Genomic DNA, 19518 nt, shown 5'->3' on the forward strand with positions numbered 1-19518 from the left:
ACAATGCTGTATTCTGTGTCTTCTGAAACACTCACGAGGCCTACTTGGCTAAAAATTGTTTTCTAAGATGACAATCACTTCTAATATATTACTGACTAAAATCATCTTGTTTAACTTTGTATTCTAATCTATTCACTATGGCTGGGGTGTAGACTCCCCTTTTTTCACTATTCACTGCAGCTTGGGCATATACATTTATAGTTTTTGAGAAGGAAGCCTCTGCTTCAAGGTTAAAGATATGAGCTTTAATGCTCATAAAGGTATCCCATGCACTGTTGCCATATGCTACAGCCTAGATTTTTTCCTTAAACTGCTCAGCCTATGTGGAGATAGGAGGTTCAATCATAAACCTAACATCCTGTGGGGCTGAAGACCCCCAAAGACTTCACCTAATATTCATTCTCATAAACTAAAGGATATCGGGGATGAAAACCGATAGTAATCACATTTTATGGAAAAAAAGCACTCCTAAAAATATCATACATCTTACTAAGTATTCCAATGCATGACATGGAAGCAGCATAAGTTAAAGGGTCTACAGCACATGTAAACAAGTTTCACCAAGTTGAGTAACATTCTACTTAAACACATCAAAGTTGAGTGCATTCTACTTAAACACATCAAACATCTGAAGATATTTTCTTAGAATATTTGAGTGTATCCCACACAAAGAGTGTACAAGGGATATTATGGCTGCCACAATAAAAGGGTTATAATTTTCAAAATATCAAACAATTATATACTCTTCATACAAAACGCTATGTGAGATTACAACACAATCTTGCAACCAGCCAACCAACTAAAACTGCTTAAAATTTCATATTTATCACATACTCCACAACATTTCTAGCACATCTCAATCAAAACATCAACATTCAACTTGTTTTATGCCATAACTGAAGCAGGGTAGTCAATGCAGAGTTCTCCCTAATCAAACATTTGGGTACCACTCATTTCAGTGTCTCATACTGATATGAATCATCTGCCTTATTCCAAATATTTGCTAGATTATTGCATGTAGATCTAGCAATTACAAAGAAGCAATTGCCAACTGCTTGCTTTGAAAAAGGTGAAAAAAACATCAGATATATCTGGAAAGAGAATGAGGGTGGCCTCAAGGTGTGTACATAATGATCTAATATAAATACATCAGAAAAAAGAAACAGAAAAGAATAAGGGGATTACATTTTATGAGAGTGGTTATTTATTTTCTCTGACAAGACATACTCTCATACATTACTAGTCTTCTTTGTTTGACTCAAACACTCACAGCATCAACGACAGTATGAAAGAAACAGGAATGGATAAATCATGCCCAGAAACTGGTACAATTACCCAGCTTAGAGCTCATATTGTTTTGCCAAGAATGCACAATAACTATGCTCCCATGAACACCTTACCTCCATTTTCCACACCTATATCACTAATAACTATAAAAATGGCAAAAGGAAAGAGAATGAAATCTTGATCATGATATCATACCATCAAGATATACACGATATACATCGTGAGAAATCTTCATCATGATATCTTTTAAATACTATTCGAGAGAAATCACTCTCCCATTACTTCAACATTTGCCTTCACTAGACTTAATATTGCTATCATAACTAAGTGACCATAACCAAATTGGAGCGCTAAAAAACATGAGAAGAAGCAAATTTTGACATACCACAATGAGGCACTCACCACTGTTTTACGACAAGAGTGAGCTGGATTATATACACTTTATATATATATATATATATATATATATATATATATATATATATATATATATATATATATATATATTTTTTTTTTTTATTTTTTTTTGTCGCTGTCTCCCGCGTTTGCGAAGTAGCGCAAGGAAACAGACGAAAGAAATGGCCCAACCCACCCCCATACACATGTATATACATATGTCCACACACGCAAATATACATACCTACACAGCTTTCCATGGTTTACCCCAGACGCTTCACATGCCTTGATTCAATCCACTGACAGCACGTCAACCCCGGTATACCACATCGCTCCAATTCACTCTATTCCTTGCCCTCCTTTCACCCTCCTGCATGTTCAGGCCCCGATCACACAAAATCTTTTTCACTCCATCTTTACACCTCCAATTTGGTCTCCCTCTTCTCCTCGTTCCCTCCACCTCCGACACATATATCCTCTTGGTCAATCTTTCCTCACTCATTCTCTCCATGTGACCAAACCATTTCAAAACACCCTCTTCTGCTCTCTCAACCATGCTCTTTTTATTTCCACAGGGCATGTGAAGCGTCCGGGGTAAACCATGGAAAGTTTTGTGGGGCCTGAATGTGAAAAGGGAGTTGTGGTTTCGGTGCATTATACATGACAGCTAGAGATTGAGTGTGAACGAATGTGGCCTTTGTTGTCTTTTCCTAGCGCTTCCTCGCACACATGCAGGGGGGGAGGGGATTGTTATTTCATGTGTGGCAGGGTGGCGACGGGAATGAATAAGGGCAGACAGTATGAATTATGTACATGTGTATATATGTATATGTCTGTGTGTATATATATGTATATATTGAGATGTATAGGTATGTATATGTGCGTGTGTGGACGTGTATATATATATACATGTGTATGTGGGTGGGTTGGGCCATTCTTTCATCTGTTTCCTTGCTCTACCTCGCTAATGTGGGAGACAGCGACAAAGTATAATAAATAAAAATAAAAATACATACATACATACATATATATATATATATATATATATATATATATATATATATATATATATATATATATATATATATATATATTTTTTTTTTTTTTATACTTTGTCGCTGTCTCCCGCGTTTGCGAGGTAGCGCAAGGAAACAGACGAAAGAAATGGCCCAACCCCCCCCATACACATGTACATACACACGTCCACACACACAAATATACATACCTACACAGCTTTCCATGGTTTACCCCGGACGCTTCACATGCCTTGATTCAATCCACTGACAGCACGTCAACCCCTGTATACCACATCGCTCCAATTCACTCTATTCCTTGCCCTCCTTTCACCCTCCTGCATGTTCAGGCCCCGATCACACAAAATCTTTTTCACTCCATCTTTCCACCTCCAATTTGGTCTCCCTCTTCTCCTCGTTCCCTCCACCTCCGACACATATATCCTCTTGGTCAATCTTTCCTCACTCATTCTCTCCATGTGCCCAAACCATTTTAAAACACCCTCTTCTGCTCTCTCAACCACGCTCTTTTTATTTCCACACATCTCTCTTACCCTTACGTTACTTACTCGATCAAACCACCTCACACCACACATTGTCCTCAAACATCTCATTTCCAGCACATCCATCCTCCTGCGCACAACTCTATCCATAGCCCACGCCTCGCAACCATACAACATTGTTGGAACTACTATTCCTTCAAACATACCCATTTTTGCTTTCCGGGATAATGTTCTCGACTTCCACACATTTTTCAAGGCTCCCAAAATTTTCGCCCCCTCCCCCACCCTATGATCCACTTCCGCTTCCATGGTTCCATCCGCTGACAGATCCACTCCCAGATATCTAAAACACTTCACTTCCTCCAGTTTTTCACCATTCAAACTCACCTCCCAATTGACTTGACCCTCAACCCTACTGTACCTAATAACCTTGCTCTTATTCACATTTACTCTTAACTTTCTTCTTCCACACACTTTACCAAACTCCGTCACCAGCTTCTGCAGTTTCTCACATGAATCCGCCACCAGCGCTGTATCATCAGCGAACAACAACTGACTCACTTCCCAAGCTCTCTCATCCCCAACAGACTTCATACTTGCCCCTCTTTCCAAGACTCTTGCATTTACCTCCCTAACAACCCCATCCATAAACAAATTAAACAACCATGGAGACATCACACACCCCTGCCGCAAACCTACATTCACTGAGAACCAATCACTTTCCTCTCTTCCTACACGTACACATGCCTTACATCCTCGATAAAAACTTTTCACTGCTTCTAACAACTTGCCTCCCACACCATATATTCTTAATACCTTCCACAGAGCATCTCTATCAACTCTATCATATGCCTTCTCCAGATCCATAAATGCTACATACAAATCCATTTGCTTTTCTAAGTATTTCTCACATACATTCTTCAAAGCAAACACCTGATCCACACATCCTCTACCACTTCTGAAACCACACTGCTCTTCCCCAATCTGATGCTCTGTACATGCCTTCACCCTCTCAATCAATACCCTCCCATATAATTTACCAGGAATACTCAACAAACTTATACCTCTGTAATTTGAGCACTCACTCTTATCCCCTTTGCCTTTGTACAATGGCACTATGCACGCATTCCGCCAATCCTCAGGCACCTCACCATGAGTCATACATACATTAAATAACCTTACCAACCAGTCAACAATACAGTCACCCCCTTTTTTAATAAATTCCACAGCAATACCATCCAAACCTTGATAACATATACTATTCGCCATTTCCCGCATTAGCAAGGTAGCGTTAAGAACAGAGGACTGGGCCTCTGAGGGAATATCCTCACCTGGCCTCGTTCTCTGTTCCTTCTTTTGGAAAATCAAAAAAAAAATGAGGGGAGGATTTCCAGCCCCCCGCTCCCTCCCCTTTTAGTCGCCTTCTACGACACGCAGGGAATACGTGGGAAGTATTCTTTCTCCCCTATCCCCAGGGATATATATATATATATATATATATATATATCCCATTTTAGAAAGTTAATACAAGGAGGGGAGGATTTCTGGCCCCCCGCTCCCGTCCCCTTTAGTCGCTTTCTACGACACGCGAGGAATACGTGGGAAGTATTCTTTCACCCCTATATATATATGTGAACATCATCTTAAGCAAGAGCTAATGATCTCAACATTGCAGCAGGCTGCCCCTTTGAGGGCACTAACCAAAACAAACCACTGACAAACTGGAGACAGAAAATCTACAGCATTAACTTATAACAACATATCCTTTAAAGAAAACATTACCTGAAAATTATCTGAATTATTCTCTCTAGTCCTAAACTCTATCCTGCGATAGGACCAGGCACGATGCCCACGTAAGCTCCTGTATGGATCATACTGTAGTGTTGCTTGCTGGTGCTGAGCCTAACCCCAGAGCATCTATATAAACCAAGACCAATAATAATGGCACTTCATGTTACACCCAAAAATTCTCATAATCACTAGCCATAAAATATTAAAAGTTTTTGGTCATGGATTCAGCTACATGAGAGTTAAAGATATGAGAATAACATACCTAAGGTAACCATAACAAAAATAAATAAGATTCTAGAAGTCACAATGCTACTACACATCTACTATATTCTTAAAATGATGAAGCTACAACTCAGGTCTTCCTAATATTTTGCACTTAGACTGTGACCAACTAAACTGAATGGATAATCAGAGAGTGCTGGGAGACTCAGCCTACACTTCAAGGGAAAAAAAACTTGGAGATCAGTTAGCTGTGTCCAGACCCACTTGTAACACTGATTCAGATAAAGATATATAATTTGACATTTCCTCTGAGCAGGTGTTCCCAGTCTTCACCTGCATGAGCTTATACTGCAAATGGAAGTTAGCTTCATAAGACTATATCATCATCAATGAATGAAAGAGTATAAGCTCATGAAAAACTTTTCAATCTAATAGAGTCCATCGTCCATCAATTCCCTTCTACTTGGAGCTACAAGAACCTCATAAAAAAGAAGGGTCCTGGGGTTACAAAACAATATCCTCTGAATACTATGATAATGCCAACATTGTCACCAGTAGTATATTGAACTGAGGCTAGAGAGCTAAGAGTAACTTTCTTAAAGAAGTATATGTTATCAAAGTAAATAATTCCTTGTTTGAAATATGAGTTATCCACTCCCAAATTTTCTTGTCATTGACACTATTATGGGCATACAAACAGAATGCATGTGGCCAGACAGTCCTGAACACATCACATCAAGAAAAACAGCAATCTATCCAGAATAGTGTTGTCTGAGAATGTGCAGCAGATTGAAAGTGGTTTTATAATGGAAATGAGGCCAATGAAAATAAACATCAATGGAAGAAAAAACAATCCATTTCCTTTATGAAAGTCCTTATGTGGGCAAGCACAGCCAACTGCTCAGCTACCTGAGCTTTTATAAGTATAATTAAAGTACATCAAACTTTATAATTTGCAAAAACAGAAAAAATCAACTACTGAGGTTTATATTCAACTTATGATAATCTTTTAATATTAGATGAAGTCTCATCTGATATCGATCTTAATTCATATAAATGACTATTCATCTTAAGTACATCTGCATATGAAAATACTAAAACTTACCCCATTAAAATCGCTGGGCATCTGTGGCATTCTAACTCCCGGCCGAGGCCCACCTGGATATCGAGGGGACATGAATGGCTGTGGAAGAATGATAGAGCAATTAAAGTAATGCAGTTTTGGATTTCATGCCTCTATTACTAAAACCATATAAACCAAACCTAGGTATAACTTGACTCTATAGTGAAGGGCATGTCACAAAATGAAATGTGAAAGGAAATCAGTTAAATAGCAAAACATCATTTTCAAGAAACATCCAAGAGCAGTCTCAAATATTAACTGCAAGACAAACATGGCAATGTATGTGACTGCCCTGACCTCACTACAGAGAGAATGACCAAAGAGCAAAGTCATCTTATTAAATCAAATAGTACATATAAATAACTTGAAAATTGTTTGCAAATGAGTATGGCAACACTGCATGCACCCATCTCAAGAAGACATTCATCATACATTCAAACATCAAGTTTCTCTTACTGTAATCCTTGAGTACACTACACTTACCTGCTGTGTGAATTACTGTACATTCACAATGCATCAAATCGGCATGTGAGAATTTACCTAAAATACTAAAATGAAAGATACAACTGTCTTGTAGGTATGTGTACAAGTGTTCAGAAAGTCTTTAATATCAGAAATATCTGGTGATTATGTTGGATAGTTTCAGACCCTGAATAAAAGTAAGATTTCTATTATCCCTATGCTCATGATTTAGAACTAAAGCCATAATACAGATGCATCAGGATATAGCATGACTGGATACAACACTGCTGATGTAACACCAGCACCTCAATTACTTCCCTTTTGTGAAGAACAGCCATCATGATACAATATGAGCCCATCGGACCACACAGTGCTAAAAATGCCCATGCCACACTGACTACTGCTTCAGTTCTCTGCTAGCATTCACTGAGAAAGGATGTATTGTTTGCCACCAGAATAATTCTACACTTGTGCCCATGTCTCAGTCACCACTATATTGAAGCATTCAGCAAGTACTTCTACTACTACTGAATCTGTCAAAAAGATGAGGAAGAATTTACACTCACAGGAAAAGGATAGAATACTGGAAGTTGCTCGCCATTATGGTGTTACTCCTAGCAGCATTCGCACCAGCAAGCTCATACGTGAATCAATCAGGAAAACTTTTCTTAGTCACCTATTTCACAGACAACAATGCATCTCAAGCACTGATGGTACAAAACCACTGTATGTGCCAATATCAGCCAAAATGTACCAAAATAACACAGTATGCCATCTAAATTGCCTTAGTTAGGTTCAAAAGAGCTGGGAGAACAATGTTTGATATCAAAAAGGAAAAGCTTCACAACCAAAGAAAAATCATTACCTTACCTTGGTGCTCTTGCCAAATTGTCTCCCAAACATCAATGTACATCTTACATAATGAAATAATAAATCTAAAGAACTATTTCTCTCTTATGAAATGAAAAATCAAAACAAAAGAAGGATAAAACAACAAACTCATTATATAATCCTTAATAAGGACCTTCATAGTGTAATGGTTACCACTGCTGACATTGATTCATTCATTAGCCACCCAGGGCTGAGCACATTGGTTTCAATCCTGGTTGCAGCAGTCTATTTACAGTCAACCCAGCTGTTCATCCTCCCCTAAGGGTAGGTTAATAAACTGGGCATGTGAAATGTCAGGGGTAAACCAGTGAAATGTCTGTAGGGCCTGGATGTGGATAGGAAGCTGTGGTTTCAATGCATTACGCATTCTTCACATTCAGATTCCCAGTTCAGGGTGACAAAGGATTTCTTCCAGTTCAAAACATATATCTTTTACTTGATGAATGAGTCAGTAAACTGTATTTCATATACATCTTTTCTAAACTAATTTCTCTAAACTAATGAATGAACTAATCATTGTATACATATTCATAAAGAATATAAGAAAAAATCTTTATCAAATTGTCCTAGAGTTCCAAAGAGACATGGGTTTGACATATACAAAGAGGGCTGTCTACTATGTATGTAATATCATTTTCACTGCTTAAGTAACATTCTGATTATCATCTGATACATTAATTTTTCATTTACTTAAAGTTTTGAGTATAATTTTGTATGTTATAGCAAACTGTCCCTAACCCCTTATTTAAACAGACACTGATGTCATTATATACCACAATACCGATTCATTACAAACTTTCTTGGTACCTATTTCATGTTATATCCTGACCCATCTGTATTCAATTTTCTTTCTCACTGCAGAATACCACTGGGGTCCACAACTGTCAAAAAATAAGCTGAACATCCCACACAGCTTGCTAACCCTCTCTCAGCCAAAAATGGCACCAGGGTCCCATAAAATGATGACCCCATGCAGCAGCTAATTCAACACCTCCTTTGGACAGCTTCATTCATCTCTATAATATCTTTTTTTCATTATTTTCAGTTAGCTATGTAAGTTATGGAGGTTATAATGTCAAGATATGCTGTGCAAATTAGTGTTACCCACTATAACTGATTAAAAAAGATATATAATAATATTCCTATGAGTCCATGGGGAAAATGAAACACGAGAAGTTCCCAAGTGCACTTTTGTGTAATAATCACATCATCAGGGGAGATACAAGAAAGAAATATAAATCAGTTGATATACAACAAAGAGACATAGCTAGGAAGCCATTTGGTAAACAAGAGATTGCTTATAATGTTTTTTTTTTTCCCCAGCTGTCTAATGTTTAAAAGAAACAGTAATGCTAGAACTGGAAATTTTTGTTTCTTTCATGAAAAAGAGGCAATTACCATTGTCACTTCACACTCCTTAGGAATGCAGCCAGAATTAATTCCATGGCCAGAGGGTTAAGAATATGAGGCATAAATTGTCATTAGTGATATATTCTAGTCTTTTATGCCTTTTCATGCCAACTCAGAATGATTCTTTAGAGAAAACTGGGAACCATGCATTGTTCCATCTGTTGATCCATGCTGTTTCAGGTGTTTGCTAGCACAACATGCAAGACTACTGGGCCCTTTGCAAATACATTTATAGTTTCATTCAGGTGTTACCCTGCTCCAACACCATGGAGTTACACCATGAAAAGGTACCACAATTGGAGAGCCTTTATTGCTGTCAGACAACAAAATGGAGTAAAGTCTCACAAAACAACTTCTCACTCCAAAGGACCCACCATTTCCAAGCTTCTGCTTGATATGCAGCATTGAAGCTGGAGAATCCCTATTTGTCTTACTTTTCACAGTGTAATCTTTATGAAACTTCCATTTCCATTGTTCCAATTAAGAATTTGAAAAATTTGGGACCAGGCCTGTGCTCAATATAAATTTTATTTCATCCAATTTACCTCTACATACACAAAAAACAAATAAGGACCACCTAGTGCATAACTTTAAAAATACACTGAATTCATAACCACAAAGTGTAACTGACCATACAAATTTTGGAGGCTAAATAGGCCTACAAACTAAAGCCTCAAACAGCCTGACTAAGCAGTTTGGTCTCAGACTCAGCTGTCGAGGCAGGACATCCAAAACCAATGGTAATGCTGACTCTGTAGGAGAAGATACTTCTAAATCTAAAAACAATGGCTCTGTTGATCAAAAATCAATTGACACCATGTTATCTGCCAAAAACTAAAATACATAACTCCAAAGTGTCTAAAAAAAATGTGAAATGACGTAACCCCCACATCTAGTCCATACAACTGGAAATGAACAGATCCAAACTAGAGAGGAAGCAACATCCTCTATAAGACCAAAGGAAATGTACAGAAATATCTATTATCTAAAAGGGAAAACAAAATTCAGGAACTAACTCCAGTAGCTACCCCATCCATTTGAAAAAATGTACACAGGAAACATATGTCATGGAACATGCAAAGAAACAGAGTCAGGGTTTAGCAAACTGATAACCTTGTAGATCCATGATCCAAATCATCTTTCTGATGAGAAACAATCTCCTTACAAACCACATGTAAAATGAAACCTTTACTACATAAAACCTACTTTATATTCATGTATGTTGTACCTACATCCAACTCCTGGTCAAAAATCTTAGTAAAGATATGTGAAAAGCCACAAGCATGGGTCCTAAATGATCTCTGGAGCAATGGCCTACATTTGGAGTTATTCCAGAGTCTGAACACCAGGGGTATAGCCAAACTTCATCATGGTTGGATATAAATTATCCATATACACTACAGGCCAACCTGTTGATACCCCAACAAATCCTCAGAATTGGTGCTATGAAGTACTTAGAATCACAAAAGATATTTTAAAGTGATCAACAAATTAAAGGGGCTCTCACAATAAACTAATCACTACAAAATATTCACTGTAGCCACTGGACAAATAACAGGATGTTGATACAACATACATTAACCTTGTGAAGACTTTTGATAACTGTGAACAAACTCAATATTCACTCTGATAACTACTATTACAATACAAAGCAAATTTTCATAAAATAATGGGTACAAAAGTTCTGGGATGAAAATGCTGGAAATGCTCTAGTGTGAATCACTAAAGTTCACATTACTTCATAGTTTTCCTTTGTTTTCCTGTCACTTATCAATTACAGTCTTGTGTCATAATTCCCAACTCATAGCAAATACAATCACTGTAACTGAAGGATCCTAATTACACTTGCACAATAATCTCAAAAGTATGATGAAATAGGTTTGGCCCATAACTGTCCCATGTTACAGCTGACTGTAGCTTGAAGGTCAAAGATAAAGGCTGAAGTGACCATTGCAATGTGATCATGTCAACAAAATGATGCAATGCAGCCTGCAGAGTTGGTCAGCAGATTGATGTCATGTGGTAGTCTGGTGTTACCAAGTTAGCACACTTACCCTGTGTTGTGGTTGGCACGTGTTCCCCTTCCCAGTATGTGGTTGTTGGCAATCGGATTTCATTGAGAAAGTGCAGGAGCATAGGCATTTTGAAGTTGTTTAATGCTGTGTAGCTTTACTGATGTTCCACACTAGTAACACGATCTCCTGATGTTGCATGACAGTAGTTCACTCCCAGTTAGATGAAGACAAGTAAGTGAAAGTGAGTGTGGCACAACTTTAGCACCATAATTGTCAGACAGGTCATCATCCATCTAGGATAGCAGCAGCAGCAGCAGCATGAAGAACAGAGATGGTTACCTGGCCATTGTTTAAACTTGCTCCTCTTCCCTGGTTCACTGGTAGCTGTGCTGCAGTCAGTTATCACTTGGTTAGGTTGTTGCAAGGCAACTCTGGTTTCTAGGAATTCCTGCAGGTGCATGGCACTGGTATGTCCTACAAGACTATTTCCAACAATTTGATGTCAAGGTAAGCCTTTGTACAATGCAGCACTAACATTCCTCGGTATTATATATAGCTTTGACCCTAAATCAAAGAGCGACACTGGCAAGGGAGGAAGCTAAGCATTACAAAATGCAGAAAAAACAAAAGAAGGGAGTCTGGCGACCAGTCAAATACTTTGAAGACCTCTAAGGCTAAAAAACAAAAAGACTTTCATCAAAGTTCCAGAAAAAGAGGGCTAGATGTGTCACAATGGAGAGATCAACAGTAGACCTGGCACTGTGAAATCTGAATAAATAGGTCTGAAAGAGTGAGACGTAAGTAGAATTTCAAAGACTTTGCAAATATCAAAAGTAAGAGAAATGGGCAACAGTTGAAATGTTAAGAGCAGTCTCCTTTCTTATGTATAGAAGACCATGCCAAGGAATGCTTCCAAGAGGAGGGAAAAGTCTGGGTCTTTAGATTAAGGATAGGCTATGCCACGGTATGCTTCCAAGAGTTTGGAAAAGTCTAGGTCTTTAGAAAGGTCTAACATGCACATAAAGATCGAAGGTAAAAATCCTTTTGGAATCAAGGAGGTATGACATTTGGGCAAGATGCCTTGACTATCTGGAATTGGAAGAGTGCTGAGAAGACCTTGCACAAATACAATTCATATGGGAAATGGCATAGGTTCAGTCGGAGGAAATGGGGACAGATGATCAGAAGCAGGTTTATCCAATGTAAATTAGAGGAAAATAAGGTTCCAAAAAGTGTGGCTTTATCAGTTGGAAATTTAGCTCTTGATTCATCTGGGCAGGAAAGACAGGAGAACGGATGAATCAAATAAGAACACTTTTCATGAAAGTGAACTTAAACTTTAAAAAGAATTCTGTAAAAAATTCCAAGCAGAAATGAAAGCATAGTAGGATTCAAGGGAAGGAATGAGTTTCATGGCTCAGTATCTCCTGTCCTTGATGTGACAAGCATGGAGTGACCAAACCATGATAAGGGAAGAAAGATTTAGTATAAAACGAGATGTTAGACCTCATCCCCTCTAAGATAACCAATGCTATGCATTCAACACAACATGAGGCATCCCAGTCAGCAAAACAGTACTATCCCTGAGAAAGTCAGGAAAGAAGTCATGCAAGGATGACCAGTGAACTCTCCATAAGTGAAGAAATTGGCATTTCAAAAGAGAATAGAGGGTGGGCATGTCAAAAACAAAACAATCAAAATTAAATCTTAAGGACACCATGGTGATGTTAACCCACATCAGTTCTTTGAATTCTAAAGACTCACCACCTAAAAGAGGACTTAAAAGGAAGCTGGGCAAGAGAATGGTAAGAAGGACATGGGAATGCATTTTTTTCAGAAATACTCTTGTGGACATGTGAAAAAAGCTGAGTCAAGAGGAAGAAAATCTGAGCATCAGCAAGAAGTGGGGCCTACCAGTGTACTGATCTCTTTCCACAAATACAGAAAGGTAATTACACATTTCATCCAAAAAATGCAAATAATGAGTCAGGAAATACAAAATCCTATCAAGAAAAATAAAAAAAAAGACTTTAAGTGAGGGGGCACTGTGGATGTAATGTTTGCAATAGACTGGTAGAGGGTCAAACACATGAGTCCATGGGCTAATGAGGAGGGGAAAGGGAATGGAGGGGGCCATGGGTGGGGGCACTAGAGGAGGAGACAGGGAGAGAAGCATGGGAAGAAGATGGAAGGAGCTGTGGACAATGGCTATAGAGGAGGGGAGATGGAGACAGCAGTAAGGAAGAGGGGCAGGATCAAGAGGGCAGTACATAGGGAATTCAGAGGAGTGGAGATGGAGAGGAAAGAGAGCTTCCAAGGAAGGTGAAGGGAGAAAAGAGGAGGAAGGGGGCAATATGTGAAAGCTGCAAGGGAGGGGATGGGAATGGAAAAGGCACCACATGGAGGCTGCAGATGACTGGGAAGGTGAGAGCAGCAAGTGGGTGATGTAAAGATGCATATCTAATGTTGATGCAATAAGTGCAATGCACTAACAGGTCCCTCTTATTGCATGTCACCAGAGATAAATCTGGAGGGGAAAAAGACTTTTCTATTCACCACATTCAAAGATTTCTTTCAATCCTGGGATTGATTCATGGGTTATATGACCTTAGTTTTTCAGGAAAGCGAATTACTATAGTTATTTTACCTTTGTCTTTAAGTACATTTTGTGTCATTTACAAGCCCAATAAATGAATATTTCAATAGGTCTAATTCTTTTTATTTTCAGTATCATAATTTTGAAAATTTGACAGTGAACATCAAATTTTCTGTAAATGATCAGTACAGAAGGGCCCTGGAGAAATTTGCTCTAAGATGGTAGAAGGGTTCTTTTTTTTTCTTTCTCTTTTTTGAGGGGGAGGGGGGGACTTGAAGAAGGCTGCTATGGAAGGGAGTGAGGGTCTAGAAGGGAACCAGATGGAGGCTGACTCAGCAACAACTGGGCCACAAGGTGGCAGCAGGCACTGTCATACAGAAACAGCATTGGGCCAACATAAGCAATCTGCCAATTTTTCACTTCCTTCTTTAATCAATCTTATGTGTGGCAGATGGACAAGGTGTAACAATACTGACCATTATACTTTACCAACAACATATCATTATGGTTACAAAGTATTCCCCCACCAGCATCATTATATTTCCTCCCTCACTATCATCCTCAGGCACCTTAACTCCTCCCTTACTGGCATCCTCAAACTGCTATCCTCACTAGCATTCTTATAATCCCTCTCTAACTAGCAACCTCACACACCCTTTCTGACTAGCATCCTTAGCCTCCCTACTTCACTAATACCCTCCTTCCATCATCAGTACTGACGGCCCTTCCCTCACCAGCATCCATAGGCTCTCTCCACCACTAGCACCCTCATATCCTCTCCCTAACTAGTATCCTCAGGTTACTTCCATTAATAGCACCCTCAAACCACTTCTCTCACTAGTAATCTTTGTCTCCCTTTATTACCAGGCCCCATCCCTCCCTCACTAGCATTCTTAGGCTCCCTCCCTCACTAGCACCCTTAGATCCCTACCCTCACTACAATCCTTAGTCTCCTTCCCTCATTAGCACACAGAGACACCCACCATCACCAGCATCCTTAAGCTCCCTTCATCATAAGCACCCTCACACCTCCTCCCTAACTAGCACCCTTATGCATCCTCCACCAACAGCTTCAAATCCTCTCCCTCCAAAAACTACTGACCAGCTGCTAAACTGAGTCTTCATGTTGACTGATGCGAAAGATGTGATACCAAGCTACAGATATCAGTTTTTAAGTCTAAGGTAAAGTATTAGCCTTATTTTCATTGAATTTTGATGTAAATAATCCACAATTTTTATAATACTGTGTTTTTCATAATCAATGTCATAAGTCAAAGTGAAGTAGAAGTTACAAAACAAAAACTAAGGGAAAAGAGGGACTTGCATTCTCACCATCTATTTTCACTTTTCCAAGATGCTTCACTATCTATATAAAATACTGCTGGTGCATTATGCATATTGGTTTTCAAATTTATCAACTTTGTATCAACTATCTTTTCTAGCTTTTACAGACTTAGCTGACTGAATTTAAGTACTTTAAATGGGAGAAAAAATATATCATATTTTTGTACTTAAGTAAATCATCAATTTTATGTATCTTGTTTTGTTTTTATGGAATGTCAGATCTAGAAAATACATCTCCAACTGATATTGAAAAGGCAATAGAAAATGTCAAACCATGATTTCAATTCTTTGTGGAAAATCATTTTTTGCATCAACCCCTAACAATGAATTGTACAACAAAAGGGTTAATGAGACTTTAAGGGTAATATTAGGTGTGTTTTAGGGGTCTCTGGCCTCTAACTGTGTATTTACATGGAAAAACCACTGAACTGAAATTCAAGTAGTTTCTCAGTCCCTACTGCACAAAATAACACAAAAGCAGTGCACCTCCAGATGATGTTTATTCAAAGACAATTAAAACCTTGAAATCAAGGCTTGATAAATACCTGTATGATATCTGTTATCAGTTGAAAATCCTGGTCATAAATCATCACTTGTATTTCAACCATGTCTTTCAGACTCTTGCCAAACTTTCCTAGAAAATTTCCATAGCAGTATGATTCCCATCTAAACTAAATGTTCTTTTTTTTCATCTTTTTCCTGCCAGCAATCGAGAGAAGGAGACTTGGAGATGCCTTCTACTTTACAATCCTGCTTCCACTACTATGTTAGTCTCAGTTCTAAGTGGGTAAAAAAAACTTGTCATGAACCATCAGGTCTCCTATTATCTGTCTTTCCTATGTAATCCCAAGTACCAGTGCTAGGTCACCATCTGATTCCAGTAGTGGACCTTCACATGACACCCACATGATGCCCACAATCTGGCATCAATGCTGGGCCATCACTTAACATCAGTAGCAGGTCACCCCCTAAAACCAGAAGGACATCAACATCTGATCCCAGTCCTGGGCCACCACCGTAAACCAGTAGCGGACCACCACTTGACCCCAGTACTGAGCCATCATCTGACAATAGCAGCAGGTCACCTCCTGACACTTGACCAATGCTGGGCCACTGCCTAACACCAGGGTTAAACCACCATCTGACACCAGCTGCAGGAGACCACTTGACACAAGAAGCAAGCCAACAACTGACACCAGTGGTAGACCATAACCTAACAACAGTAGCAGGTCACCACCTGACATCAATAGTTGGTCACCACTTGGCAGTAGTTCTAAATCATCAACTGTCATCAGTGATGAGCCACCAACTACCACAAGGGCTGGGCAACCACTTGAAAATAGTACCAGTCCACCAACTGGCACCAGTGGTTAGACTCCATCTGGCACCAGCAGTGGAGTGCATCTGACACTGCTGGGTCACCACTTGACACCAGAAGTGGGTCAGCAAATTAGACTGGGGGTGTCACTCCAGAGGGAAGGACACACACAAACACACACACATACATAAGAGTAAAGGCATGGTGTATATACACAAGGTTAAGAAACAGCAACACGAGTGTAAAACTCTTTCCCCATAACACATAAGCAGTGATCACAAACACACACCCACACACACAACAGAAAGCATGGGATTGTTTACTCACAAGGCCGGTTCCGGTTGACACAACACTCACCTGCGAAAAAAGAAAATCACCACATTAGTCCTAATGGGAGGAATAACCTGGTGAAGATTAGTATCCATCATTTCTTATGTTTTCATGGATGGACTAACATCCATCAGTCTTTATATTTTCATGGATGAATCAAATGATCAGTATCACCATGCATGCCCCAAGAGTCGTACTGCTAGGGCATCTCCTGGACCAAAAGCAAGTCATGGAAGTACATATACATTACAAATACTTTTTCAGATTAGTATGAGTCTCAAGCAAGTCTAAATGAGCTTTACCAGTACGACTCTAGAGTCATCCCCCCTTACCCTCCCACCATCTTCAGCATGCATCATCTCCTTCACCCAATCAACATCAAAATTCCTCCCCTCCTGACCCAACCCTACAGGAACATATCTAGCAAGTGCAACATCCCTATCTGGTAGCACCAGAATGGTTATGCTAGTATAATGCCTGCTCCCACATAAAAACACATATACAACTGAATAACAAGTTCAACAGTGTTTTCACAGTGGAAGACACTGAAGACCTAGCACCAGTGAGATGGATTGGAAAGAGGTTTTAGAAAACACTGATTAAAAAAAAAGACATTAGAACATTACTAAAAGGCCTTGACCCATACAAGGCTCTTGATTCTGATGAAATTTCACCATATTTGCTGAAGATGCAAGCAGGTATGCTGCATAACCTCTTAAAATACAATTAATCATGTAAATGAAGAAAGCCAAAATGTCAAGAAAATGGAAAACGTCATACCTATCAATAAGAAGAGAGACCAGGAAGAGCACTGACCTAATGACCCCAGTCTTCCTTTTGAGTGTGATCTGTAAGATTCTAGAAGATAATCAGAAAGAAACTGGATGACTTTCTCCATTACCTAAGAGAGAAAGCACTGTTTTGGGGAAAGGTCATGTGTTACAAACGTCTTTGATGTCAATGAGATAGTGAGCTCTGTCTTATACAAAAGAGAAGGCTGAATGGATTGTTTGTATTTCAACTGCCATAAAGAATTTGACATTGTACCATATGAAAGGCTAATTAAGATGCTGGATCACATGAAGGATTAAGAGGAAGACTACTTCAATGGAGAGAAGATTATCTTAGTAGAAGAGAACAAAGGATACATATCAGACGATTCCGTTCTGGGACCATTAATCTTCTTGATCGATGTGAATGATTTACCAGAAGGTACATAACATACTCCGACCTCAATATGCTTGCAGATGATGCAAAGGTCATAAGAGAAGTGAAAAGTCTAATGGTTTCCATCAACTTACAAAGGCATCTTGAGGAACTCCATAGTTAGTCCGATAAATGACTAATGATGTCAAGTAAATATAGAGTAAAGAAGATGGGGCACGGTGAAAGAGGGTCAGGATGTGACAATCATCTATGAGGATATAAGCTGCAGGAATATGTGTGAGAAAGTTTTGGCAGTCAGAATTATCCCTAATCTGTTGCCAATGTCCTACCTTTGGAGAATAGTTAAGGAATCCAACTGTATGCTTTCAAATATTAGAAATGCTTTAGTACATGGATAAGGAAATATTCAGTTAAGTTTATATTTTACATAAGATCAAACTAGAATATGAATTTCAAGCTTGGTCACCACACCTACAGAAGCACAAAGATCTAAAGAAGAAAGTCCAGAGGAAAGCAATGAAAATGGTACTAGAATTATGAGGAATGAGTTACAGAGATAAGGTAGAGACCTTAAATTTGCCTACCTTGAAAGAGAAAGGGGGGGCTGACCTGGTCATAACCCTTAACATTTTACAACAACTTGAAAACAAACAATGAACAGTTCTCTGAGGAGTGGGGATAGAACAACCAGAGTATATACCACAATGTGACGAAATTCTTTTACAGTATGCAAGAGGTGGACGAATGGAATAAAATGAATAAGGATATGGTAAATGCATACAACATGAGTAAGGATATGGTAAATTCAGACAGCAACCAACACTATAAATATGTATGACAGAAAATGTTCAAGAGATGGAGCCCACAAGAGTGAAAAAAAATCCCTCCCCATACAGTACAAATAGATACTTACACACACTGGCATAATGCCCTTTCATATAAATAATGGGAAGAAAAATAGTAAGAAAGAAGTACGCACAGGAGGCGAGAGTATTCAATTCTCCAATTTTTTTTTAATGAAACGAGGCAATACATAATGATGACAATAAATAAATAATTAGGATAGTATGTAAGCAATAAAACATGCAGTCCTCAAAGATGGATAAGTACTAATACTGGGGGATTTGAATAATCAAAAGAGAGACTAGGGATAAGTACTAATATTGGGGGATTTGAATAATCAAAAGAGAGACTAGGGCAATTTTCATTCTTAAATGACAGTGAGTTACTACGACGCAAGTTCATAGGGACTGATACACCTGGTTAAGTCCACTGACAGCATGTCAACCACAGTATACCACATCATTCCAATTCACTCTATTCCTTGCAAGCCTCCCACCCTCCTGTATGGAGTTTGTGCTTTGTAATTGGCAGCATGTGCCTGTCATGACAGCATCAATCATAATGGCTTCCCCTCTTAAAGACCACTTCAACTCTTCGTGAAGTTCCCCAAGGAGCAGTTCCATCTCCAACCTTTTCAATCTCTTCCATTACCTCAAGCAAACCATTACAAGAAAGTTTTAATATGAAGGCAACCCCATGATTACACCATAACATCCTTACACCATTGTAACAACAACCATGCAGAGCTACACTACACATCAGGAACAATAGCGTTCAATCACTTTAAACCTCAGACAGATATAAATA

The 19518-nt window shown here is 38.9% G+C and overlaps 1 protein-coding gene across 20 annotated transcripts in view; it reads right to left on the reverse strand.

The window, feature by feature from the left end:
* Ssdp (Sequence-specific single-stranded DNA-binding protein) overlaps positions 1 to 19518 on the reverse strand; it is a 326860-nt gene that overhangs the window by 125509 nt on the left and 181833 nt on the right. For 10 of the 20 annotated variants that reach the window (XR_011716165.1, XR_011716158.1, XR_011716161.1 and 7 more), the window contains 2 exons: positions 16699 to 16728; positions 6318 to 6395 (listed from right to left, as the gene is read on the reverse strand). Coding sequence is in view for 8 of the 20 variants with exons in the window: in XM_071689593.1 (XP_071545694.1) it covers positions 6318 to 6395; positions 16699 to 16728 (108 nt within the window). In the remaining 12 variants the exon portion in view is untranslated. The remainder of the gene's footprint in view (positions 1 to 6317; positions 6396 to 16698; positions 16729 to 19518) is intronic. The other 10 variants (XR_011716166.1, XR_011716159.1, XR_011716167.1 and 7 more) reach the window with 1 other exon arrangement.

The sequence above is a fragment of the Panulirus ornatus genome, chromosome 47, assembly GCF_036320965.1.
Source record: "Panulirus ornatus isolate Po-2019 chromosome 47, ASM3632096v1, whole genome shotgun sequence".
NCBI lineage: Eukaryota > Metazoa > Arthropoda > Malacostraca > Decapoda > Palinuridae > Panulirus > Panulirus ornatus.